This window comes from Plectropomus leopardus, chromosome 5 (assembly GCF_026936395.1).
Source record: "Plectropomus leopardus strain MGB_pleo_1.0 chromosome 5, ASM2693639v1, whole genome shotgun sequence".
NCBI classification, from domain to species: domain Eukaryota; kingdom Metazoa; phylum Chordata; class Actinopteri; order Perciformes; family Serranidae; genus Plectropomus; species Plectropomus leopardus.
In genome coordinates, this window is record NC_142180.1 from 35,996,245 (window position 1) to 36,023,492 (window position 27,248).

A 27,248-nucleotide genomic window follows, 5' to 3' on the forward strand; every position below is an offset into this window, starting at 1 on the left:
TACAATGCTATAACTTGTTTTGCTTTGGGGCCACTTTTACAAAATGACAGGAGGCCAGGGGCCAGTCACAGCAGCCCTATACATGTTTCCAGGATTTGGGGGTGTTTCCAGGATTTGGGGGTGTTTCCAGGATTTTAGGACATTTCTAGGATTTTAAGGACGTTTCTCAGATTCTTGGATATTTAAGGACATTACAGGATTTTAGACATTTTGAGGATTTCAGGACATTGCTAGGACTTTTGGATGTTTCTAGGATTTTTAGGACATTATAGGGCTTAGCTAGCATGTGCTGCTATGATGCTGTTTTACGTACTCTGGCACCTCATGTATACCGAAAGTACAAAAACAACTCTCAGTGTAAATCACTTTATATACTGGGAATTTAAAAAATGGTTTGGGGCACCTGGTACCCTATTGAGGGCCAGATTTGGCCTGTAGGCTGTAAGTTGTGTGCATTTAAAAAAGCATAAAATTGAACTTGTTTATCACCCACACCCCTGAACTAAGGTCAGTTCAAGGCCCCAAAATCTCCTCCGTAGTGTCCTCAAATAACTCTATAGTTATTACAGAAAAATAATCACAGCGGTGATGATATTTATGACCCACTCTTTCAGCTCTCGTCTGTGGAGAGGGACGACACACACACACCCACACACAGGAAAGTGTTTCAGATGTGAGAAGTCATTAGTGTTACTCATATGGCAGAGAGGAAAATGAAGGACAAAATCAGAGCCATCTTTAATGACCCCTCTCATCCTCTCCATGGTGATCGGCGGCAGATGAGCAGCTCATTCAGACACCAGATTGTCACATCCAGGCGCTCATTTGTGTCCACTGCCACACCTGAATTTCCCCTCTGGAGATCAATAAAAGCTTATCTTATTTAATATAATGATGGTAACGCTCACACGGACGTCAGACTCATCAGTCTGAGCCATGAATGCTTAAAATTATGTTGTTTGTATAACTTAACTGTTGTGTATTTAAGGCTGAGTTAAATCAATATTTGAGAACTAACCTGAGCTCAACTCTCACTCTGCAACACCTCTCCAGGTAACTACAGAAAAAAAGTCATGTACTAATTAAGGCATTTCTCATAATATTACATACACAAAGCCAAATTTCTCAAAATACAGCCACTTTGAATGCTTATTGTAATGAATTTATCTTTTAGTGGCAAATTCCTATAATATATGAGTTTAAAATCTGAAAAAAAGACTACTGACAGGTGTAAAATTAAAAATTAAAAATCATAAATCAGTAACTAACTTTCAGTTTAAATTAAGATTTTTTTTTATATTAATGTATTTTATGGTTTTATTAGTAAATGTATTATTTCCAGTTTATCCACTTTAATTTGTTTTCTTATTTGTTATTTTTTATGTTAGTTATTTTATTTTAATACTGTGTTCAACCCATGTTGTTGTTGGTTGTAAATATTATTTATTATTATTTTTATTATTTACCATTCATACAATTTAATTTATTTCCAAAATAATATTTCATTTTAATGTTATATTTTATTTTTTACAATTCAGACACATAAGGGTATTTATCAGTGTTCAACATGCAATTTGTTTATAATCTATTTATTATATTGTTTATTATTTGCAAGTTATGCACTTTAATTTCTTCTCTTATATAATATTCTTTTATTTTAGATATTATGCTTTATTTTTACCACTTATATAAATGCTATCTTATACACTTGTAAACAGTATTTATTGGGTTTTTTTGTTAATTACAATTCATGCACTTAAATTTATTTACAAATTCATTATTTTATTAAAAAACATTCTATTCTATTTTTTTTTACAACTCAGACACATAAAGATCTTTATAAGGGTTCAGTCTGCCTATTGTAAGTAAATTTTTTATTATTATATTTTTATTGTTTATATTTTATGATAGATCTATGTATGCATGTATGTATGCATGTATGTATGTATGTATGTATGTATGTATGTATGTATGCATGTATGTATGTGTATGTGTATGTATGTATGTATGTATATATATATATATATATATATATATGTTATATTTTATTTGTGCTTCTCAGACAGATACGAATTTCAATATTATGTTTTTAATATTATATTATTATTATAATATTTTTGTATTTATTGTAGGATTCCTGGTTCATTAAATATAATTTATTTTCTAATTTGTTATCCTTTTTTTCTCGATGTATTTTATTTTTAAAGAGGGGAGGGGGGAGTCACGTCACCGGTTTTGCCGGTTAAACTTCCTGTTGTGAATTCAGTAAATAGTTATTCCCTCTAACGTAACGTTTAACCGCGTTTGCAGCAGCTTGTGAGTGAATTTGATGAGCGAGGACCGTGTTTCTGTCAGCTAAACTTCGCTCAGGTGTTAAACTGATTTAGAAACAAAAGACTCATTTAAGGCAGTGGGGCAGCTAATGCTACATGCTAACGTCGGTTAGCTGTCGTCGGGCGGCAGCGGCGGGTGACTCGGCTGTCTGTTTCTTCAGTTTCTGTTTTTTCGCTTTAACCTGTGAGCTTCACGTCGACACGGCAGGTCTTTGAGTTGCTTAGCTAACACCATGGCCAGTCTGCTGTCGATGCAGTGCGTCTCATCTCTGAGGAAGTCCGGGATTCACCTGAGGTCCGCAGCTGCGGGGATCGATACGAGAAACTACAGCAGCAAGAAAGGCTCAGCCGAGTATCTGCACCAAAGTGTGGTCCCATCCATGCATTACCAGAAGAGTTTACCCAGGTGAGTCTGGAGGACAGGTGTGCACGTTATTATCACCGACATGCAGCTTTCGTTTGACATAACTTCGGCTTTTTATGAATCTAGTATTAAATATAAAACCGCCCTGGAAATGTCAGGTGCGTCTATCAAGGTGTTATAAATCAAAGAAGGTGACCCACTAAGGTTTGAGATGAATGTGGGTGAAAGTGCACAAATGATTTTATATCCAGGACCACTAGAGGGCGGTGACTGCGTGATGTCTGTCTGTATGATAATAATAATAATTATTTTACTTTATTTTTTTAAGGCTCAAGACCTAACTTTTTAGTCCTATTATTATTATAAATATTATTATTAGCAAAAAATATGTATTTATTTGCTTATTAACTGTTTAGTGTGTTTTACTGGATAGTATATCATTTTACTATTTTTAACATTTTTATTTATTTATATACTTTATACTGTTATCCTTTCATTGACCCTTTACTTACTATTCAGAGTGTTATTATTATTATTATTATTATTACTAATTATTTATGTTTTTTTAGTCTGTTTTACTAGATGGTGTGTGTAGGGGGGGACTTCTGGTTCTATTGTATGAAGCATTTTGTGTTACAATTTTGCGTGTATGAAAAGTGCAATGCAAATATCTACCTACCTACATGTGTAATCCACATTGTTATGTGTTTGGCCCTGCTGCATACAGCTTTGTCAAATATATTCCAGACTTGTTTCTGTGATTTGCCCGTCACTGTCTCTGCAGCGCTGACGATTTCAGAGCCTGTTTTTGCTCTTTGTACTGTTAAGTGATACATATCTTTAAACCAGACTCTTGTTTTTGTTTTTAAGTTTGTGCTGGCTAAAACCAAAGCTCTGCAGCATTGTGACTGAAATTAAAGTCAAGTGCTGAATATTTCTCATCTTACAGTTTTCATTAAAAGTTAAGGTCTGATCAATAATTGTGCCCGAGTACTTCAAATGCTTTACTTTTCCACAGGCTGGTTATTGAGTATGAGGTAGAAACACAGTGATTTATGAACAACAAAAACACAAAATACTCAGAGGTTACAAAAGCTGCTGCAACATCTTCCAACTTTTACTGGACTGTTGAAAAGCTGCATTTTTTCTTCGGTGGTGTTTTTGAACATTTAGGCTCCCCATACCAAAGCTGGAGGACTCTATCAGGAGGTATTTAGCTGCCCAGAGGCCTCTGTTGAATGATGACCAGTTCAGGTAAGATCTCACAACAAAAACAACCTTTTACTTTAATTATGTGAAACTGACCAGTGTGAATAATTTGAGTCTCACCTGCAACAATCGTAACTTTGAATCTATAGAACGACAGAGAAACACGCACAAGATTTCCAGAGCGGTGTGGGAAAACAGCTGCATGAGGAACTGGTAACGCAGGACAAAAACAACAAGCACACAAGCTACATCTCAGGTAAATGTGCTTTTTTTCCTTTAAAATGCCGTTTTTTCCTCAATGTTATACACTCTGTTTTTAGCCTTATTTTTATTAATAATGTCAATTGGTTTCATTTTATTTATTTTATTTTCCATCTTATGTTATGCGTTAAATTTTATCCTTATTTCATCATACTTTTATAGTTTTTTTCACGTGGGTTTTATCAATGTGAAGATGCATTTGTTGTATTCTATTCTGATATTATTTTATTTTTACATGCAGGTTTTATTATGTGAAGTACTTGGTGCATGTCATTTTTTTCTTGTAAAACATGTTGGGCTACATTTCTTGTGCAAAAGGTGCTATACAAACAAGGTTAATAATAATTATATATTTATTTATTTTCAAGTTTAGCTATTTTCAGGTCTGTGTGGAGCACTGTTCCATTAATAATTCCATTTACACAAAATCAACTTTTGGCAACAGCGAAAGCTTCAGACATCCACTGATTATGTTGTCGGTGACGATTAGCACCCTGATATTTAGCATTTCAAATTCATACAGTCACTAATGATATTTCTCTTTCTTTCAGGACCGTGGTTTGACATGTATCTCTCTGCTCGTGACTCCGTGGTGCTGAACTTTAACCCATTCATGTCCTTCAACCCCGACCCTAAGGCAGAGTACAACGACCAGCTGGTGCGCGCGACCAACATGGTGTGTTCGGCAGTGCGCTTCATGAAAACGCTGCGCGCCGGGTTACTGGAGCCGGAGGTTTTCCACCTCAACCCGGCAAAGAGCGACACAGACGGCTTCAAGAAGTTCATCCGCTGGGTCCCGTCCTCACTGTCCTGGTACGGAGCGTACATGGTGAACGCCTACCCCCTGGACATGTCTCAGTACTTTCGCCTTTTCAACTCAACTCGGATTCCCAAAAAGGGGAGAGATGAGCTCCTCACTGACGAGAAAGCGAGACATCTCCTGGTTATGAGGAAAGGCAACGTGTATGTGTTTGACGTTGTGGACCGGGATGGGAATTTGGTGAAGCCCGCAGAGATCCAGTCCCACCTGAACTACATCTTGTCGGATCCGACGCCGGCGCCTGCTTTTCCTCTCGGGCTCCTCACCAGCGAGAACAGGGACGTTTGGGCCGGATGCAGGGACAAGCTGATATCTGCTGGAAACGCAGAGGACTTAAAGATTGTGGACAGCGCCCTTTTCTGTCTCAGTCTGGACGATGAGACCATGAAGGACCACATCCACATCTCCCACAACATGCTGCACGGCGACGGCTGCAATCGCTGGTACGACAAGTCCTTCAGCATCATTATAGCCAAAGACGGAGAGGCAGCTATCAACTTTGAGCACTCGTGGGGCGACGGCGTGGCTGTGCTTCGCTTTCAGAACGAGATCTTCAAAGACACAACGGAGCAGCCACTGGTGCACCCGGGCTCTGCTCCCGCCGCCGTGGACTCAGCTTCCGCCGTGCGCAGGCTGCAGTTCAAACTGGACGGCGAGCTGGAGAACAGCGTCCAAAAAGCCAAGGAGAACTTTGACTCTGCTGTGTCCAAACTCACCATCGATGCCATGGAGTTCAAGAGAGGCGGGAAGAACCAGCTGAAGAAGAGCAAGCTGAGTCCAGATGCGATCGCACAGCTGGCTTTTCAGATGGGTTTCCTGAGGCAGCACGGACAGACCGTGGCCACGTACGAGTCCTGCAGCACGGCGGCGTTCAAGCACGGCCGCACTGAAACCATCCGGCCAGCCACCGTGCACACAGAGCGATGCTCACGCGCCTTTGTTTTGCAGCCAGGTCAGCACAGCGTGGAGCAGCTGCAGGGCATGCTCCACGAATGCTCCAAATATCACGGGCAGCTCACCAGAGAAGCAGCGATGGGTGAGTACGACACAAATCGATCTGCAATGAAATATTCTTAACAGGAAGAATGCCCTGATTTTTTAAAAACTTCTAAACATGCACCATGAGAAACAGATTATTTCACTTTTTTTTTATCAGTAACAAAAAAATAAATCAGTATCAGTAATATATATCAGTAAATAAAAATAATAGGCTGAAGCCTAAGGCTTATTTTTTTGCTTTTCCTAAATCAACCAAAGGATAACACAGAATAACAGCAACACCAAATAAAAAAGATAAACAATAATAATGTATTTTATTGTCAGATAATTGCTCATTATTGAATCCAGAAGGTCCTGAAAGATTACATTATATATATTTTTATCTTGTGCGTGCAACATGATTGTTTGATGTAGTTATCTTGTCTGCATTAGCTAATATAATATTAAGTGAACAGGGGAGAGATTCAGAAAAGACTCAAAACACGGGGTCACTCCTGTGTCCCCCAGATCTGTGTGACACGTGACGGTAACCACAGAAAGATGTTACACAGCTCTGAGTTAAAATGACATTTGTTAGGTCAGGGGACTAAATCATGACTCTGAAAGTGATCAAATCGTACAGGTCTGTCTAAACAGAGCAAGCTGATAAAACATTATTTATATTGCACGTTTCATTCCAGCTGGAAGCACAATGTGCTGCACAAAGTGCAAAGTACAGCTGACAGGTACCACAGAAACCACGCAACCGTCTATAAAAGTCACCAATCCATAAAAACTAAGAATAAAACCTCAAAAAATAATAATTAAAATTAAAAATAAACCAATCAGTGATACAGACGTAAGTAAGTCAGAACTGATAAAAATGTTAAAATAATACAAAAATGGGACTATTAATAGATGATAATAGATAAAATAGACAAAAACTAAAAACAGAATCAAATAAGATAAATAGATCAATAAAAGATAACACACGAGTAAAACCAACAAAATAAGATTTTTTTTTAAAAAGTAAAAACACATCTGAGTTAAAACAAATAAAATAAAACAAAATGAAATAAATTAAAGAAAAGTAAGATACAATTTAAGTTTAAAACTTTTTGAAAATTTGCACTGGTTTCAGATGTTAAAATGCATTTAAAACTGTCTGACAACAGCCACAAAACTGACTCCAGGTTTTAAAGAGTTAAAGATCTATAAACAAATAAAAGTGGTCAGAAAACAAAAGGAGGAATGATGTTTAACAGATTATTGAACCGGAGAAAAATATTCCCTCAAAACACACACACTCTTTGTTCTTCTGTTCTGACCTCTGGTTTTATTTCTGCCACCAGGTCAAGGTTTTGACCGTCACCTGTTCGCGCTGCGGTACCTGGCCAGCTCAAAGGGTCAGGCTCTGCACAGCCTGTACACGGACGCCGCCTACGCCGCCATCAACCACAACATCCTGTCCACCAGCACCCTCACCAGTCCGGCCGTGAGCCTCGGCGGCTTCGCCCCGGTGGTGCCCGACGGGTTCGGCGTCGGCTACGGTGTCCACGACGACTGGATCGGCTGCAACGTGTCCAGTTACCCGGCCCGCAACGTCCACGAGTTCCTGCAGTGTGTCCACAAGTCCTTAGACGACATTTTTACCGTCCTGGAGGGAAAGGCGCTCAGCTAAGAAACAAGGGTTTGTCATCAACACAGAAACAAAAAATCTCCGACCAACCGTGCATAGAATAATAGATGATAATTCTTATTATTTAGATTATTTGTATAGTGCTCATCCAAACCAGCGTGGCAAAAAAAAGACAAGCAGGCGTAAGAAAAAAAACAATGAATGATTAAAAAATAACATAAAACAGTTCCAAAGTCATTAACTTCCTGGAAAAGTTATGACATTAGGCCTGGAAATGTTTAGGCAGCAACAGAAAGTTTCATAAACACTTTGAATAAACATTGTTTTGGGTATTGTTTATAAAAATCCCAAAACACGTCGTATAATATGCGAAATGTGATGTATTTGGATCTTTGGTTTTCTGTCTCACAAAAAGACGCAGCCTTGACGTTTTGCAAAATACTTGTTTCTGCCATCCAGTGTTTTGGCAAACGCAGCCGGTTGGTGGTGGGAATGTCTGAAGGAAAGATAGTAAAAACTAGCAGTTTGTTTATTCACAAATACCTCAGAAGAGCACGTTTTCAGGCCTACCCCTTTAAAATACTTGAATAAAGACATGATAATGGGTTAAAATATTATCGAGAAGTTATGGAAAGCTTTGAAACTCCACGGGGAAAAATGTTTGGGAACCTTGCATAAATAAAATACCAAAAAAACTGAAAAATTAGTCAATTTAAACTTAAGATAGAGCAGTGCAAGACTTAAGTGCGACGTCAACAATATAGTTAAAAGATTAAATATAAACCTTAAAATTAAAGGTGAAATTATAGGAAAGGCTTTGGAAAAGATGGTCTTCAAAAAAGTGACATAAATATATTTTTTAAACCACGTAAGTGACACAAGGAGAAACACGGTGCTTAAATCTATTTTTTAGCATTTAAATGGTTGGGAACGTGAGTTGGACCCTAAAGTGTGATATTTAACGGGTGGGTTTGGATATAACTGTAGATGTAAAAACTAATGTGATATGGCTCAACAAAATATCATGTGTTAGCCCTCGATGGGAGACACAAGTCATGATATTTATGTGTAATAAAACATTATAGAACATAAAATACTGGGGAAAGAAAATGAAGCTTTCTACTGAAACTGACTCAGTCTACTGGCTTTCGATCCGCCTCATCGGTCCGTTGCCTGATGTGTTTTTTTGTCGTAGGTTTACATAATGCAGTTACAGGTGAAAAGGTTTCGGAGCACTGGTCATATTTATGCATCAGACGTAGAGCTCTGTGATACAGATTAGTCAGATTGTGCCTTATCAAAATGTGAATTTAGCAGCACAATTTTCACTGTAAGAACTTCTATTTAAATCATCATCACTGTTTGTCATTTTCAGCCTTATTGTGTTTGAATGTATTTGGCAATTAAACTTAATTTAATTACATTTGCTCCAATATTTTTTTAATATTTGTGCTGTTTTACGGAAGAAAAAATGATTTCTCGAAATTACAATATAAGAGTATACAACTCTAATTTAAGCTACTTGAAATAGTGGTATTAAGACTAGTTTTGACAAGCTAAATGTTTTTCTCACCCTTTATTTAAAATAAAAAAGTTCCACCAAAAGCAAATGTACAAATGCGGTAGTTCAACAACAGAAACATTAGCTAACGCAATTAAAACGAGCAAAATCCACAGATTTTAGATGGGCTTGATCTTGAAGTGAAGGCCGATGAGACTGAAGACGAGACATTTCAGGTCCTGCACCAGGTAGTAAAACACGCGGAGGCCTTCAGGGTCCCTGAAACACAGAGCAGGTTTCAAGTGAGGTCCGTTTGTCACTGACAGATACATTTGTTTGCTATATTTGAAAATACAGGGAAAAAATTAGCAACTTTGCAACAACTGTTCTGCCATTGTAAGAAATTAGTTGATTTAGATTTTTTTAAAACTAGGGAAAATGTCCAAAAAACATATAAGTCACATTTATATATGTACACTTTTTTATAAAGATATTATTATTTTTTTAAGCATTTTTTTTAAGGTTATTACCTTGTTTTGTTTTTTTTTGTTTTTGTGGTTTAGTTTTTTAGTTTAATTTTAAGGTAATTTTCTTGTGCTTTTCACTTTAGTTATTTTTTGTTCATATCTTCTTCAGTTGCTAATTGACTTCCATATTTTTGAAAGAAATCCAGCCAATTTTCTCAGGTTTCAAAGGGTTAAAAACACAAACATTTGTCAACACAACTGGCAAACATATAACATATTACATTAATATTTACAAATAAGATTTACAGTGATGACTCAACATACCAGGAAAAACTACAAATCCCCATATGCATAGCATCTTACAGATATGTTGCCCAAAGAAGTTTCCCTTCTTGCTTTTAAAACTTTTTTCTGTGCTAATGAGGTCAACATTAGTAACAATTTCCATGTTTTCGCTGCTCTTTATACCACTGTGTGTTTACGAGTATCAGTGTTTGTCTTTGGGAGTGAAAACCGGCCTTTAATTAGCCAGCTGTGCATGCAGCTCGAATCAGTGTCTTCAGCTTTTAGGCAGTAAAGAGGAAGTTTATACTTTGCAAATTTCTGGATAAAGTACTCACTTCGACTGGTTGACGTCAATCAGGGAGCCAATTTTGGAAGTTGTGAATGAAATGTGCTCGTCTCCAATGACGATCTCCAGTTCCTGTGAAAATCAGGACAAAGAACAGGCCTGTTAATTTATTGATTAACTGCAGCGCCATCAGAATCAGTGACCTGACAGATCTGTGATCTAAAAAAATATACATTAATGGGCTCGTTTGGACTGCAGACTGTTGGTCTGTGAAGTGAATCAAGTCGTGTTTGGGACAGATTCGTGCAGATTTTTGTCGTTTGAATTTAAGTATTGTGTCTTGAACTCAGGGGATTGTGGTCATGCTTTGTGTTTATTTTGTCGTTGTGAGACATCTCTCGAAGTGTTAAAAGTGCAAGGATTACGTCTTTTTTGCCTCTTAATTTCTGTGTTTATGCCCCGATAGCATTTATGCATTGTGCTGCTGGATGATGGTTAACATACTGGAATTTTTGGGCCCATGAGGGGTTGATCATGTGAGTGTCCAGACACAAAGAAAAGTTAGAGAACTGGAGAGAAAGTGGTTAAACACGCAAAATAATCACACCACTGGCAGTGAACTGAGCCACACACCTGTCTGCCAACTCTGTCAGGAGGCGGCCACAGAGCATCGTCTTCCTTGGTGATCTCACTGTCGTCGATGATCCTCTTCAGCTCCTCCATCACACTTTTGTGTACGTATGCCTGGGATGGCAGAACAACGATGGATCAGATTAGTGCAAAAGAAAAAAAAGTGCCTTTGAAACCCATTCAAACTGCATTTTTCCCCCACAGCAGTGAAAGTGTTAAAACATACATTTTATTATTACTTTGTGTCAAGGTGTCAATTTGGGCTTTTGAAATGGAATTGGCATTTTTTCCCATTTTTATCATGACCATGTCATTTTCCCCATATTTGGCACATGGTGAAAATGTGTGTTTTTCCACTAGATGCACTGTCACAATCAGTGTTGCTGCAAATCACTGACACATCCCAGACTGTGATCATCGAAAAATCTATTTGCATGTAGTATATTGAAGTGGCATCATGACAAAACCTGGCACTTTCATGGTTAAAATGCTGAAAATGAATGAATATTTGATATTTATTATTAGGACTGATGCTACTCAATGAAAGTGGAAAATAATATTAATAATAATATTAATGATTTTGGTTGATTTTCAAAAAGCACATTTTGAGGATTGTGTGTAATATTACAGCAGACTCTAAGGGTTAATGCATGATAACACCCCCTAGATACATAAAAGACTAAAATACTCAAAGCAGCAATACTGTATAATATACAATATAATATATATATGGTCAGAAATGTTATGTTAACAGTGCAATTATCCAGTATTATTGGACAACAAAAGTTTGAGTAAGTTTTACTAGTATACCATTATATACTTCTTATAAGCACGTGTTACCTCTTTCCTGATCATGACATCATTCTTGTAGTTGCTGTTGTTTGCGTATCTCAGTTTACCTGAAAGAAAATTTACAGAGGAAACGTGAAACAATGCATCACTTTATTCATGACTTTTTACCGCGTCTACGGGCCACATGACGGTTAAACCTTCAGGAGATGTTACTTAAAACATCGCTACATTTATAATTAACATTTCTACAGTACTGAATAAGGCTAAATATGAACTATTCTCACGTATAATCCGGTGGAAACCGGGAGGTAGTTTGGCGCTCGCAGCTCGTTTCGGCTCCGCTGCGGCCTGTTAGTCATTACCGGGTAGCTAGCAGCGTTAGCTTAGAAAAGCTAACACATTTGTTTTACCGCCAAACTTTACTCACCGTCAGGTCTGAATTCAAACTCCAGGAACTCGTGTCCAAACTTCCCCTTGTGCCCGACATAATATCTCAAATAAAAGTCACTTGTTGACATATTTAATCGACAATACGCTCTTTTTCTGCTGAACTCTGCGGGACAAAACTCAGCTAGCAGGAGCGACCGGAGACTCGCTGTCCGTGTGCGCATGCGTGGAGGGTCACAAGGTTTAAAGGGTTCTTAAGCCCCGAAATTTGTCTTTCAGGAAGCTTTTACTGCACTGCGGATGACACGTAAAAGTTAATTCATACATTTTAGACCCATTATTTCCACATTTTGTTTATTCAAAAAATTACCATTAAGTCTGTTTATTATTCTTTTGTATTTGATCGGCAAACTGTTGGACTTAAATTGCTAAAAAAGAAAAAAAAAAAAAAAATCTATTATATATTATTATAATATTTTTGGAACTATTTTTAATGGGCAATAAAAAATAAGAAACAGCAGGTAAATGCAAATGGGAAATTAAATCACTATTTTAAATGCCTGATTAAAATATGGATTTTTATTTAGTTTGTAAATCCAGTTTTAATTCTCCTTCTAAACTGCATTATGAAATCGATTTTTTAAATTCTAATATTTATCTGTTAATTCATTTATGTATTTTTGAATGATGTATGTACTGAATGTTTTTAACTAAATACATTATTATAAAATAATATATTATTATATAAATGATTAATAATAAATATAATTTATAATAATTATTATAAATGTATTCTATAATGCAGTTTAAAAAGAGAATTAATGGATTCACAAAGTGAATTAAGAATTTTAAAAAGGAAAGAAAAAAGAGACAAATTCACAAATACATATAATATAATAACATATAATACATCAATACCTAGTTTAATTTAAAAGGGGATTACAAACGATACATCAAATGTTCAGTAAGTGCATCATTTAAAAATACATTAATGAATTCAGAAATAAATCATGGAAATGAAAATTTAATTTCATAACGCATTTTTTAAAAAAATAATAAATTTATTCATAAATTGGATTTAAATTATTATTTTTTTTTTTGTTCTCTTATTCGCTTTCATGTTCGAAATAAAGATCAAAATAATCAAAAAATACTTTACAATTTAAACTGATTATTCTGAAAGAGCTGTTGAGCCTGACAGACGCTACCCAGGGCATCATGATATCTAAACTATCCTGGTGCCGTCGCGTGTAATTGACGTCACCCCTCTCCGCACGGAGGGAAGCTTCCGGTCTTCTCTCCACGTGCGGTTGTTTAAAAGTGTCTCCGTCATGGCAGGCTCGGTCTCTCAGCAGCTCGAGGACCTGCTGAATCCGCTACCGAAATTTGCGGATCCGGAGGACGACGACGACGAGGCGACTAAAGCCAGAGTGATAGAGAGATTCACCGAGGAAGAGGAGGAGGAGGAGGAAGATGGAGTCAGAGTGAGCGCGCTGAGGAAGAACAACACAAGTCTGCTGTCAGACACCGACAGACGGTATGTGGGGAGGAAAGTGTCCCGGAAAGACCTGGAGATGGACACTGAGGAGGAGGAGGAGGAGGAGGAGGAGGAGGGAGAAGGAAGCATGGAAGAGCTCGAAGAAGAGGAGGAGGATTCTTTAGGTGATGATGATGATGATGATGATGATGAAGAGGCTGATGATGATGATGATGATGATGATGATGTAGAAGATGAGGAGGAGGAGTTGGAGGACGATGATGCTCAACTTGAGTCCAAGAAAAAAGACACCGACGTGACCTTTCCTCGAGGTGTTGACTTCCACAAACTGACCGAGGGCATGGACGACCTGGGAGTGAGCGAAGACGACGAAGACGAAAGTGGCGAGGAGACTGAAGGCAGCGATGAAGATGAAGATGACGATGACGATGAAATTGAAGATGATGAGGATGAGGAGGAAACGGTGCGCACGTTCTCTCAAGACAAAATCGACGAGGAGGTGGAGAAAGGCAAGGCCGTGAAGAACCAGCTCGCCCTTTGGGACCAGCTCCTCGAAGGTCGGATCAAACTCCACAAAGCTCTGCTGACCGCCAACCAGCTCCCGCAGCCGCAAACCCTCCCGGAGTTCAAGAGGAGGGGCGGCGCGGAGCTCGGCGAGAAGCTGAAGAACGCCCACAAAGCTCTGAAAGCTCTGCAGCGGTCCCTGCTGGAGCTGCACGACCAGCTGCTGCACCAGAACGCCGACACCAGGAGCGTCGCTCAGGGAGCTCACGGCGAAGACGAAGAGATCGACAGCGACGAAGAGGCGCCTGAGCGGTCGGCGCCCAAACGGAAACTAGAGATGGCAGAGTATCCGGACTTCATGGCCAAACGTTTCGCCGCTTTCCAACCTTACCGGAACGCCACGTTGCAGAAGTGGCACGACAAAACCAGGCTGACGATGGGCAAAAGCAGCAAAGGTTTCGGGGCGTTCGAGAGGAACATCCTGACTCAGGTGGAGCAGGTGCTGCTGGACAATGAGCGCCTTGTACGGCGAACCCAAACACGCCGCTCCGAGTACAAAATCCTCGGGAAGGAAGAAATCTCGGAGATCGTCCCCGCAGAAGGAGAAGAACCGCAGCTGAAATCAAACGCGCACCTGAAGGATCTGGACGAGGATATTTTCGACGACGACGACTTCTACCACCAGCTGCTCCGAGAGCTCATCGAGCGCAAGACGAGCGCGGCGGACCCCAACGACCAGGTGGCCATGGGGAGGCAGTGGCTCGCCATCCAGAAGCTGCGCAGCAAGATCAAGAAGAAGGTCGACACCAAAGCCAGCAAGGGGCGCAAAGTCCGCTTCCACGTCCACAGCAAGCTGGTGAATTTTATGGCGCCGATCGACCACAGCTCGGTGAGCGACGAGGCGCGCAGCGAGCTCTACCGAGGACTCTTCGGACAGAACGCTGCAGTCAGGGAGTGACGGGGACGAGGTACTCACGCCGAAGTAGAAACTCTTCTGCAGAGCAGCAGTTTGTTCACTGTAAAATCTGACCAGCTGATTTAACCCTTTGAGTTAGTCGGCTCGATTTCTTCCAAAAACACGGCGAGAAGGCAATGAGCAACGACAGACGACGCGAGCCAAAAACCAGCAGAAATTAGTTAAAAAAGTAGAAAATAAACTTTAAAAAAACAACAAAAAAACATACTAAACTAACAAGGCAAACACGATTTTGGAAAAGTGAATATTTCTAAGACAAATATTTAAATATGTAATTATGGTAATTGAGGATATCATCTTTCCTTAGCTTTTTGTTATTTTTCCATCGCCTTTTGTTTTCTCACTTTCATAAAAAATAATTGTCTAATTTTACTATTTTCTTGCAATTTGTTGAAACATTTACTTCCAAGTTGCTCGTGACCTTTTTTCCTGTTTTTGAGAGGAATCGCACCAACGCGCTCAGGATTCAGAAGTTTAAATGCAAGATATAAGAGAAGAAATAAGTAAAAATTTACAAAAAAATTACCTAAACAAAAGTGAAAAACAAGAAAAGGACCCGAAAAATTCTGAAAATTAAAAAAGAAACAGACATATTTCTTTTTGTTTTGTAACATATTTTTAAATCTATAATTGTAATTATTATGGATATAGTTTTTGGGACATTTTTTCTGATTTTTTGAAAACTTTCTAATAATACTGGAGCCCACGATTCATTTAAATGTGAACAACTGTTTTTCAAGCACCGCCTCTTCATCAGAGTCAAAAAAAAGAAAATCATTAGATTTACTTTATTTTGTGAAGTTGTTGCAACTTAAAAATGACGATTAAATCAGTCTTTAACTTGAACAGCAGAAGCTCCGACTGCACAGATCATGGACTCATGGGGGTTTTCATAAATACCTTTTATAATACCGAGTAACATTTTAGATCTGTGATGTTGTCTAATAAGCAACGTGATCAAATATGTAATTCATGAGTGCAGGGCTGCAAAAATATCATTTTTATCATCGACGAGTGTGCCTGTTATTATCTGGATTCATTATTTTCTCAATAAAATGTCAGAAAATAGTGACACACGTCTTAATTTCCCAGAGCTCAAGGTGACGTCTTCAAATAGTGTGTTTTATCCGTCCAAAGGTCCAAAAATGAAAAGCTACCGAGTTTATCATCATGTCTGTCAAAGAAAACGATCATATTCTCTCTTTTAAGAAGCAGAAAACCAGCTTCTTTTTTTTGGCCTTTTTGCCTCAAAAAATGAAAAGATAGGTAAGAAAATAACTTGCTTTTTAATTTTCCATCGATCGACTAATTATGCATAATGACTGAGGTGGATACAAATCTCTCATGATCCAAGTGTGTACTTCAAATCGTAGGTTTTTTTTAAAATATTAAACTGCCCTAATATATAAACTGTGACCCAACTCCATACCAATATATATATATATGTGTGTGTGTGTGTGTGTGTGTGTGTGTGTGTGTATATATATGTGTGTGTGTGTGTGTATATATATATGTGTGTGTGTGTATATATATATATATATATATATATATATATATATATATATATATATATATATATATATATTAATATATATATATATTATATATATATATATATATCTATATATATATATATATATATATATATATATATATATATGTGTGTGTATATATATATATATATATTTTAGGTCTCCTCTTTGAATAAATAAATCTGAAATAAGTACGAATAAAAATTTATCCTGAAATGAACTAAATGAGACAATAAATAACTGTAAATGAGTCAATGGAGTTAAATTAAAAAAACAAGATCTTTAAAGGCATTTTTCAAGGGTGAAAAAGTCCCTTTAAGTAAATGAAAAAATATTGAACTATCTTGACTCATATGTAGGTTAACACGCATTTACATATTTATTGCCTCATTTATTACAGGATTTTTTAACAGCCTTGTTAAATTCAGAGGAACATTTTCATAAGCATATTTGTTTATTTAATATTGACTCAGAAATAGTTGGAGTTTCATATTTAATAGGGTTTTTTGTAATTGTTTATTCTTAACATAAAAACAATTAAATGATTGAACACGCTGCTGTGTGGCGCCAAAATTAGCCAAATGTAAGTATTTAATATCTAACAATCTGACTTGTGATATGCCATGTTCATGTTATATATAACTAAGCATGAGGAAAACCATTCACACCGTTCCCTGAAAAATCGAAATTTAAGTCAAAACAAACCAAAAAATCATTAATACAATCAGCTAACGTGAAGGAGCTGTACAGTGTCACATAACACAACAGAAGAAGCTTATTTCGGCTGTTTAACTGCTGCGACAAGGTCAGCAATTCCACTGCAACATGTGAACCCCCAAATTCCCCCAAAAAATCCCACTACAAGACAGTATTTGGAACCTAAAAGCGTGTTAAATGTTCTTTCTTTTCTTGGTTTCTACAATACGGCACCAAGCACACAGCACTTTTCTCTTACTATGATTTATGAGTAAAACAGAACATCGTCGTATAAAACAGAAATGTATGTTTTTAAACAAATGCAAGAATGTGAACGTGACAGATGTGTCAACTCAAGCAAACAAAGAGTACCTGAGAACTTTATCATGAGGAGAAACATGAAGAACAACATTTACAGGACACATTTACATCGCATCTCTCGTCCTTGAGGACATTTTACAGCTTTCTGCATTCAGTAACACTTTTCTCAGAAAACATGAACTCATCTGAGGACTCAAAGACAAATAATACTTTGTGGTAATTTCATAACAACATAAGAAATACGTCTTAGTGTGACCAACATGAGTTACAGTGAAGTCACGTTGAAATAAAAATCCATTTTTACACATTTTGTCCACAAAGACGGCACGTGAAACTATCTTTGGTGATGTCGTAACATCTGATGGTTTGAGGTGGGAATCGGTTGTTTCATTTTTGACTAATTTAGATTCGGATGAGACAAATTAAGTGCAGCTCGAGACGCAAACATCAGAATCCGTTTTTACATCATTTCAAAATCTATTTGTACAAGTCAAAATACGCTTTACACAGAAGAAAAAGAAGTCAAGTTGCATCGATAAAGGGATTAGTCCCCTTTAACGGGATGGTGAGATGGGGTAAGGCCCTGCCATTGAACAGCATGTTGCTACACTGCATTATTGTGTGGTTAAAGGCTGTCAAGTGTTCAGAAATCTTTTTTTTTATTTTTTATTTATAGACACCATAACTGCTTCTGTAGTTAGTTTCAGTGCGGTGGTAAAGGCAAGCAGCAGTTTTAAATTAAATTACAAGGTAGCCCCTTTTATTTCTCCCCCCTTCGATCTCATACAGTACAGAAAGACAAAAATATAGCTGAAAACGGCCTTTAAACCAGCTCCGCAAAGGGGTTTGGTTTATTCATTTCAGTCCAATCTGAATCACACTGAAGAGAGGCCTTTTACGCGTGCCTTGTTGTCCGCAGCGCAGAGTCCGTTCTGAACGTCCTGTCCTCGCTGCGCTCAGTGAGGACGACTGCTGGACTCCATGTTCGGCTGCTTCTTTGCGTTTCCGCAGCCGTTAAACCAGGCGTTCAGCCGTTTGGTCAAACCGCCGGTTAGGATGTCCTGGATGTGCTGAACTATCAGATTTATGGCAACTGTATGAAGAGACAAAAAGACACGTTATTGGGATTAAACCAGTTTGTGTCTCTGACATTACATTTGGGTCATAAAGCTGCACACTTATGTGAAAACAAAAGTTAAAACCTGTAAAACATGAGCTAATTGTCTTGATTTCTTTCAAAAACCCTGGAAGAAGGCAATTAGCAATGAAAGAAGAAAAAAACAAAAAATGTCAATAGTAGAGGAAAGTTACTTGAAAATTGGTAAATAAAGAAATAAAAAAATAAAATCAAGAAATGACCAAAAATGTTCTTTAAAAATTATTATAAATTTGTAACACAATTTTAAATATGTAATTCTGATCATTTTTCATTACCCCTTTTCGTTTATTCCCTTGACATTTTCCCCAAGCTTTTGAAAAATGTATCTTTTAAAAGCTACAAATTTCTTGTAATTCGCAGAATATTTCCTACCAAGTTGCTCATTGTCATTTTCTCCCCATGAAACTGCACTAACTTGCTCAGGTTTCAAGGGTTAAATACTTGTAAAAGGTGAAAACAGCACAAGAAAAGTGATGTAGCTCCAGGCTTTAAAGGGTTAACACATAAATCCAAACAGAAATAGTAGGAAATATCATCTTTCTATGATTTGAATCTAAATTATATTGTATATACTAATGTTTCTTTGCAGTATTTTGTATTTTCATTACGAAATGATTCGATCATATTTTGCCTGTGCTGTGCAAAAACAGCAACGAGTCATTTCAGAAGCTGAATTTGGAAAATAAGTGGAAAAATTTGGAAACACCGTCACAACATTCAGAGCGTGTCTGTGATTCAGAGCCGGCTGTTTGTGTTCACTGTTTGTATTCCTACAAAAGTGCTGCACTTTAACCCTTAGAGTCGGCCGGCACATTTCACACACTTTTCATTTCACATTTTTTGTTTAATCTTGGAATTTCCAGCTCAGCTCCTACTTTTATTTCATTTTGTTTTATTTTATTTCATCTTATTTTGTTTTATTTGTGGAAAACATTGGGAGGAGTTAAAGAGCAAATTGACAAGAAATTACTCAAAAGTAGCACCAAATTTGCAACAACCCCCACCCCCAAAAATTAGATTAAAAAGTTTTTTAAAAAACAGAATAAAATAAAAAGGAATGACTCGAGAAAAACACTAACGTACAAACACACGTACAGATTTCTGAGACATGACTTTAAACATTTAGATATTATAAGTTATTTTAATTATAAGTCGCTGTTATTGTTTTTTTGCTTTTTTTAAAAACAGAAACTGATAATTTTTTTTTAGGTTTTGGAGGTTTTAATGGTTGCAAAAGGCATCTGAACACCGAACAAGAAACCCGATGATGGTTCAGGTGTTTTCAGGGTTAAAGAGCGCTCTAAGGGTTAATGCAGTGGTAATACAGTATCAGAGACAAAACCAGGGGCTGCAGGTCAGCGTAGATGTCCCGCTTCTAGATATTTAGACTTGCTGCGGTTTAGTTTTCTCGCGCACTTTGTTTTGGATAGTTTGAAGTTGTTTTTCAGATCAGCAGGCAGCTGCTTTCTTCTCCCAGCAGCACGATCTTTTGGCTTCCTCAGTTTCAGAGAATAATTCCCAGCTCAGAGGCCGCCAGTAAACACAGCTGTGTCCTCCGTGATAACACTGTTGAGACTCGTGTCTCAAAATATTTGGTTTTATTGTCTTTACTATCATCTCAGAGCTCCAAAAGCACAGATACTCACCGAGGTTGTCGACTCCTCTCGGTATGATCACATCGGCGTATTTCTTCGTCTGAACAGCGTCATTATAGAGGAGAAATATTTGACTGTGAGTCGATGCTCGGGGACACGAGCGTGCGAAAATGATTGGAGTTGAGTAACGAGGAATGACACTCACCGGCAGGCAGAACTCCTCAAACGCAGGTTTGACAAAAGTGATGTACTGTGCTAAAACGCTCTCCAAGTCCCGTCCGCGTTCACTGATATCTCGCAGCACTGGGAGGAAATGAGAGCACAAAAATAATGTTACCAATAATATTATTGGCAGCTCCACATTTTGGGGGAAAAATGATTCACTTCTTTATCAAGAGTTACAGTAGATTACTCTGGTGTCTGTACGCTGAGTTTACAGAAACTGCTGATTTGTTTAATTAAAGTGTTAAAATTATCCCGCCACATTAAAGCTGCAACGTTAATCATAATATTAACCAAATCGCTATGCGGCCAAGTTCAGTACCCAAATCACACGCTGCAGCTTTTTGATGACGGTTAATGTGTCCCAAAATTATAAATGAAGCATTGTGGTGCTTCTGAAATACATCGACTTACAAATCACATTCTAGACATACATTCAAGGAACGCGTTTGTTTGGTACAAACCCCGAAAGAATCCCAATCACCATTTTTTTAGTAAAAATTAAATGCAAAAATGATAATTCCCACTAAAATTACAACTCATATCTCAGTCTCAGTTTGTCAAAAAAAACTGCATATTGTGCGGCTCTATAGGCTACATAACCCCACGTATACCACAACATGTCGTTTTAACCCTTAGTTTTTGTGCAGATTATATAAACACGATATATTGTGTTAAGTAGTGACTTTAAGAGTTACTGTTTGGCAGATTTTATTGCCTTTGGAGACAGTCTACCCACTTTTTAAATATAATCTTGTCTGTTTTTGTTGTTTTTTAAATGTAATAGGTTTATTTATTTGTTTGTTTGTTTATTTATGTATTTTTACATGGTATCTTGAAAGGCACTACATAAATCCACATTATTATTGTTGTTATTGTTATTATCATTATCATTATCATCATTATTATTATAATACACATATAAAATGAATATAATTTTTACTGTAACATTTTGCCTCCTGTCTTTAAAGGGATCCGTCTGCTCGTGCCTGTACGTCTCACCTCTTCGGGACAGACGTGTGTCTGCATCGGTGTCCACAAACAGCTTCATCTGGAAAAGGTCCCTGATCTCCTGAGAGTAGAACATCAGGATGCCCTCGAACAGCACCACATCAGCAGGGTACAGCGTCACTGTCTCCTCCTTCCTACCACACAAAACACATTCAAATATCGAAACACTTAACACGATAAACCCATGAGTGTGTTGAACAGAGCAATACAGATTTAACTGAACTTTTCCTTTGTAAAAAGTAAAAAATGTGTCATTTCATCTTTGACATGTTACAGCCTGGCTCTAAAGCTGCAGTTAAAACCTGTCAGTGTTTTATTATTAATTGGCACCATAACTGTTCTTTTGCATGTTTTAGTCTTTTTACTATTAAAAAGTAGAGTAATCAGTCCACCACAGTGGATATTATTTCTTCTTTTAAAGTTAATTTTACCACATTATGATGCATTGGAGATCACTTTTACAGCCCATTCACCTGAAGAACATGTTGGCCCTGTACATTTCTGCAAACCATAAATACGTTACATTTGTACGTTTCACATATATCATATCAATGTTTATTAAGTGACGTAGTAAATGAGCAGATGTTGTCATCAGGAGGTGGAGGGGATGGTGTGTCGACTAGATGAGACGCCTGCAAAGGTGCAGACCCCCAAATGAGACCAATAAGCAATGAAAGTGCTTTTTTGGGGAGCTGTCACAGTGTTTTCTGCTGCTTTTTAGCCCCTAAATGAGGGTGTTTGTTAGGGGCCCATCACTGCATTCCCTGCTGCATTCCCTGCTGCTTTTACTGCTGCTTTTACTGCTGCATTTAGTGCTGCATTTAGTGCTGCATTTAGTGCTGCATTTACTGCTGCATTTGCCGGTGCATTTCCTGCTGCATTTCCTGCTGCATTTGCCGGTGCATTTCCTGCTGCATTTGCCGGTGCATTTCCTGCTGCATTTGCTGGTGCATTTCCTGCTGCTTTTAAGCCCCAAAACAGTGTTTTTTGGTGACATGCAGCTGTTTTTACAGCCATGAAAAGCTGTTGCTTTTTACAGACACATAGCTGCTTTTCTAGCAGAGATTATGCCCCCCTAACCATATATTTTAAGCCAAAACATGATCTTTTCCTATCCATAACTAGGTGCTTTTTGTGCACAAACCTGATGAAACGTACCACTGTTTTGCAGAAACGTACAATGATGCCAACTTTTTTCATCGTGATTGGGTTGTCTTTTGTAGTGCTTTGGGCTGAAACATGCAAAAACACCTCTTATGTTGTCTCTCCTTTATGTTGTCGCTGTGTGTATTTTAATTAGACTTACTCACCTGGAATGGGACACAAAGTCATAAACAGGAATGTGAACAGTTTTTCCCTCCTTGATGTCCCACAAAGTTGCGATTATGAGATCGTTGTCAAAAGCATCTGTGCAGAAGGAAAAGGGCACAAAACAGTTTTAAATTGTTTCTCTATGCAAACCTGAGAAAAACCATGCAGATTAACCCTTTGAAACCAGGATCGACATCAGTTTTCTTGTGCTGGGTTCAGACACCTTTCACAAGTATTTAAACTTTTAAACTCCTCTGAGCAAATTAGTGTGATTTCTTTCAAAAACATGGGGAAAATGCATAGAACAACGTGGCCAGAAATTATCTATAAATTGCAAAAAATAGTAGATGTAGAAAATTATTTTTTTAATTAAATAATCTTTATTTATTTATAATAATAATAATAATAATAATGATGATGTATCCAAAATGATTTTACAGAATTATCATAATTTTTATTTCATTTTTCCAGGTCATTTTCTTTTTCTAATTTTTAGGTAATTTTCTATTGTTGTTGGGGTTTTTTTTTTTCAAACTCACCCTTTTTTTATTTTCAGGTCATTTTCTGGTACTTTTTTTTGTTTTACTAATTTTATGCTATTTTTGGGTCATTTGTTCTTAAGTTGCTTATTGCCTTCTTTTCATGTTTTTGAAATAAATCGAAAGGGGTTTTGAAGGTTTTCGAAGGGTTAACAGCTGGAATCGCCCCTGGATAAACAAAGCAAATGTCTCCCAGCAGGAGACGCACAGCTGTTTCAGGCCAGACGATTCTGTCCTTGATTACCCTGCCGCCAGATGACTCGAACACAATGAGACATGTGATGAAGTTAATAATTCTGACACACCTGGGTGGTCGAAGTTGAACTGGCCCTTGAGGGCCTTGGCCTTCTGCTCCGGGGTGAGGACCCTGTAGAAGCTGTCTTGGCTGAGGATGGCCACCTGCCGCTGGTGGTGGTCGATCTCGTTCTGGCCCAGCAGCTCCATGATCTTACCGCACACCGACGACTAGAAGAACAACACAAGTCGTATGACATAATACTGGCCCCCGTTTTCTTATAAGCCACATCCTTCCGTTTCTGGAACCTGAGTCTGCACATTTTAAACCACCACCATAACTTTCTTTTACACTTTGCGTTGAGTTTATGCGTGACCCAGTGACCTGGATGCATATTTGATGCTTTACTAGAAATCAGTCGGTATTTCAAGGCTGCAAACTGGGATTCCTTTCACACAGACAGACACAAAACAAAAGACTGCTGTTTGTTCCACAGTCAGATAGCGTGTGTGGGAGAACAGGTGGTTCTGTGAGCTGTTACTCTTATGGGAAGAAAAGGGGCCACAGCACCACGAAGTCACACCCACAAACTGTTGAACCACAAAGTGTTGCTGATTTAATCACCAAAAACAAAAAAGAAAAACCTACTATACCCTTCAGCTACATGTAATTTGCTTAACTACCTCTCTGACATTTTAATAATCGCAGTTGTCACACATTAGGAAGAAGAAATTCTGTTTAGTTTCGGGGTGTGAATCCAGACGATCTACTCTGCAAAACAACAACAAAACATAAAAAATGATGCATCCATCATACGGATGCCCATTTCTGCCAGTGTGATGAAAAATCATTATATTGAGAAACTTTCTTGAAATAAATCTCAAAATAATGACTTATTATCATTTCTCATTATTTTGAGATATTAAATCAATGTTGGATAAAGTTTTTTATTATTTTCATATACTCATTATTTAGTGAAATGTTAGCATTATTGTGAGATTTAAGATACAAATTCATTTTGTGAAATCTTTTTTGTGATATTCAGGCATTATTTTAAAATAATTGAATTGATATTTTCCAAAGGTTTATCACTATTTTGAGAGAAGTCTCTTTTTTAGAAAGTTTTTCATTATTTTAAGATACTAAGTCATTTTTTAGAAAACATCTCATTTGGAGATACTAGGCCTTTTCTTAAAGTTTCTCTTTATTTTGAGATATTAAGTCTTACTTTTAGATATGTCATTATTTCAAGATACTAAATCCTTTTTATAAGAAATCTCATTACTTTTGAGATACAAATTCATTATTCTTAGATATTAACTGATTATTTTGAGAAAACTTCTCATTATAAAGACTCGCGAGAGCTATTGTTTTATTCATCACATTGGCAAAAATGGGTTTCCATACAATTCTGATCTTTAAAAGAGAGAACAACACTTATTGACGATGCTTGAAAACCCTTGAAACACTGCACTTGAATATGGAATCAATATGCAGATATTTATCATAGATTGTTATAGCTGCACTGTGAACCACTGCATTTGCACCACTAAAATTAACATATGTATATTGCAGTGACAGCTCTCTGTAGTAGTCTTTTAGACTATAGGCTATAATTACACTGCTTTGTGTTTGTATTCTTATGTTTTTTGTTCTAATATTTATTGTTTCTCATCATGACAGTGCAGACATAAGTGTAATGCCAATGAGCCAGCCGGTGAAATGAGGTGAAAATCTAGAGGGAGCTAGACAGAAGTTGCATCAGTGCACAAAGAAAAATCCAGACATCAGCAGATCCACCAGAAACAACAAAACAGATAACATGATGACAGAAAAACAATAATCCTGCAGTCACATTTAACTGATAGTTATGAATATAGGACCTGCAGACAGCATCACAACTTTACATAACGGCCAGATTCTGCTTGGTTATGACAGAGAGTTTATTGAACTTTAGAGGGTTTTTTTTTTCTTTTTTTAATCAGTCAAGGTCTTTAGATATATTTTACTTCTGGTGTCTAATTTTCATTAACCTATAACTGGCAGATAATACACATCTGACGATTATTGAATTAAATGTATTTGTTACTTTGTTCCTTGCCACCCTTATATTTTATGTTGAAAAATGTAAAAAATAAAATTAAATTAAAAAATCGATTTAAAAAAATAATTAAAAGGCTATATATAGGAGTCCTTAAATCTGATTTCCATATGTAACACTAACCTACTTTAGCCACGGAAAAGCATTGACAATGCACGTATCCTGTTTTTATCGGCCTACACTGTACGTTCATTACTGATCAAGCAACACAACCAACTGAAAAATAGCCTGCGCTAAAATTATTATCCAGATTTTTTTTTTTTTTTTTAAATGCGAGTCATATTAAAATTTTTAAAAATCCAACCTATGTGTGTCGGCTCGCCCAGACACTAGTCTAATACAACAAACACCAATCAATACCGATATATATAAAAAAGATTTTCTTTAATCTTTATTATCCCACCTTGCCGCTGGCTGTCCCTCCAGCCACTCCGATGAGAAAAGGCTGCCGATGAACGGTCTCATTTTCGGCTTGGTCACCTGGCTTTGTCTCGCTGTCGCCTGCCATGCTTCATCTGCAGCGCGCTGCGGCCCTCTGACACACGCACGGGGCTGGCTGCGCTCCGCGCGCGCTCCTCCCATTTGGTGATGGTGGAGATGACGGGGCTGACGTGCAAAGGAAGCGATGGTGATGATGATGATGATGATGAAGCTTATAGTGATGATGATAAAATCAGAGTAGGGCACATAAAAGTTTAAAAAAAAAAAGAAAAAAGTTATGGTTAAATCAATCATATTGCTCTATTTGTGCTTAGGGACTGTTCTTTTTTTTTCAAAGGGAGGGGGGTGGCTGGGGTGTGACTTTTTTTAACCTCCCAAAGCTACAAATATTTTTTCCTCAGGCCTCCCTGAGTGACTTGTGGAAAATGCCGGACCCTCCCTCCACGATAAATTATTTTTTAGATTAAAAAAAAATCCTACAGTAAAATCTTTTTTCCCACTCTTCTCTTTCAAGCTGGTTAGTTTGTGTAAAAGATTTATTTTTGGCATTTTTTTAATGAGACAGGTTGAATCAATTATTTTGATCACTGTTTTAAGTTTGGATTTGGCAATGTTTTTTTTCAAATGGAAGCATTTGTCCCACATGATGTGTGCAAAGACCATTACAATTTTGAAAATCCAACAATAGTTTATGATCTTACAATTACTGGCTGTAATAAATTATGTATTTTTTGTGAATTTTAAAGAAAACATGCCTTCCAAACCAGCAGCTCACAGAAACAAAAAAAATCAACCAAATTTTTTTGGGAAAAAAGAAATCTGCAAAGTTTTTTTTAGTACAAATCATCAAAAATTTTAGAGAAAAACAAATCACAAAAAATATTAAGAAAAAAAACGCCAAAAATATTTTCTTTAAAAATATTTTCTTTTTTTTATTTAAAGTAAAAGTAAAGTATTTTAATTGCCAAAATTTTTTAAAGAAAAATAAATCATATGTTTTCTACTAAACCAAGGAATACGCTAAACTCCTCAATGCCATGCTGTCATTATTATTATTTATTTATTTATTTTACCAGATTTGACATGTATTTATTTCAGGACATCCAGACATTCATTTTATAGTTTTTGGGTGCACTGCACCGTAAACATGTTGCA

The 27,248-nt window shown here is 37.2% G+C and overlaps 4 protein-coding genes across 4 annotated transcripts; 2 read left to right on the plus strand and 2 right to left on the minus strand.

The window, feature by feature from the left end:
- The first annotated feature begins 2,233 nt into the window (after nucleotides 1–2,233).
- On the plus strand, nucleotides 2,234–9,027 carry cpt2 (carnitine palmitoyltransferase 2). Its single transcript, XM_042483713.2, has 5 exons — nucleotides 2,234–2,739; nucleotides 3,871–3,951; nucleotides 4,056–4,162; nucleotides 4,719–6,023; nucleotides 7,318–9,027. Exons 1-5 carry the CDS (start codon nucleotides 2,567–2,569, stop codon nucleotides 7,644–7,646), a joined length of 1,995 nt encoding a protein of 664 aa, XP_042339647.2. The 5' UTR covers nucleotides 2,234–2,566; the 3' UTR covers nucleotides 7,647–9,027.
- Nucleotides 9,028–9,165: 138 nt separating this feature from the next.
- On the minus strand, nucleotides 9,166–12,185 carry magoh (mago homolog, exon junction complex subunit). Its single transcript, XM_042483714.2, has 5 exons — nucleotides 11,993–12,185; nucleotides 11,614–11,672; nucleotides 10,777–10,887; nucleotides 10,193–10,275; nucleotides 9,166–9,384 (listed from the first exon to the last, which is right to left on the minus strand). Exons 1-5 carry the CDS (start codon nucleotides 12,174–12,176, stop codon nucleotides 9,285–9,287), a joined length of 537 nt encoding a protein of 178 aa, XP_042339648.1. The 5' UTR covers nucleotides 12,177–12,185; the 3' UTR covers nucleotides 9,166–9,284.
- A 1,009-nt stretch (nucleotides 12,186–13,194) lies between these two features.
- aatf (apoptosis antagonizing transcription factor) lies at nucleotides 13,195–21,566 on the plus strand. Its single transcript, XM_088078123.1, has 2 exons — nucleotides 13,195–14,922; nucleotides 21,427–21,566. The coding sequence occupies exon 1, from the start codon at nucleotides 13,284–13,286 to the stop codon at nucleotides 14,910–14,912; it is 1,629 nt and encodes a 542-aa protein (XP_087934249.1). The 5' UTR covers nucleotides 13,195–13,283; the 3' UTR covers nucleotides 14,913–14,922; nucleotides 21,427–21,566.
- uck2a (uridine-cytidine kinase 2a) lies at nucleotides 17,501–26,216 on the minus strand. The gene is made up of 7 exons (XM_042483715.2): nucleotides 26,056–26,216; nucleotides 23,622–23,781; nucleotides 22,777–22,873; nucleotides 21,458–21,600; nucleotides 20,439–20,536; nucleotides 20,285–20,333; nucleotides 17,501–18,572 (listed from the first exon to the last, which is right to left on the minus strand). Exons 1-7 carry the CDS (start codon nucleotides 26,158–26,160, stop codon nucleotides 18,436–18,438), a joined length of 789 nt encoding a protein of 262 aa, XP_042339649.1. The 5' UTR covers nucleotides 26,161–26,216; the 3' UTR covers nucleotides 17,501–18,435.
- Nucleotides 26,217–27,248: the final 1,032 nt, after the last annotated feature.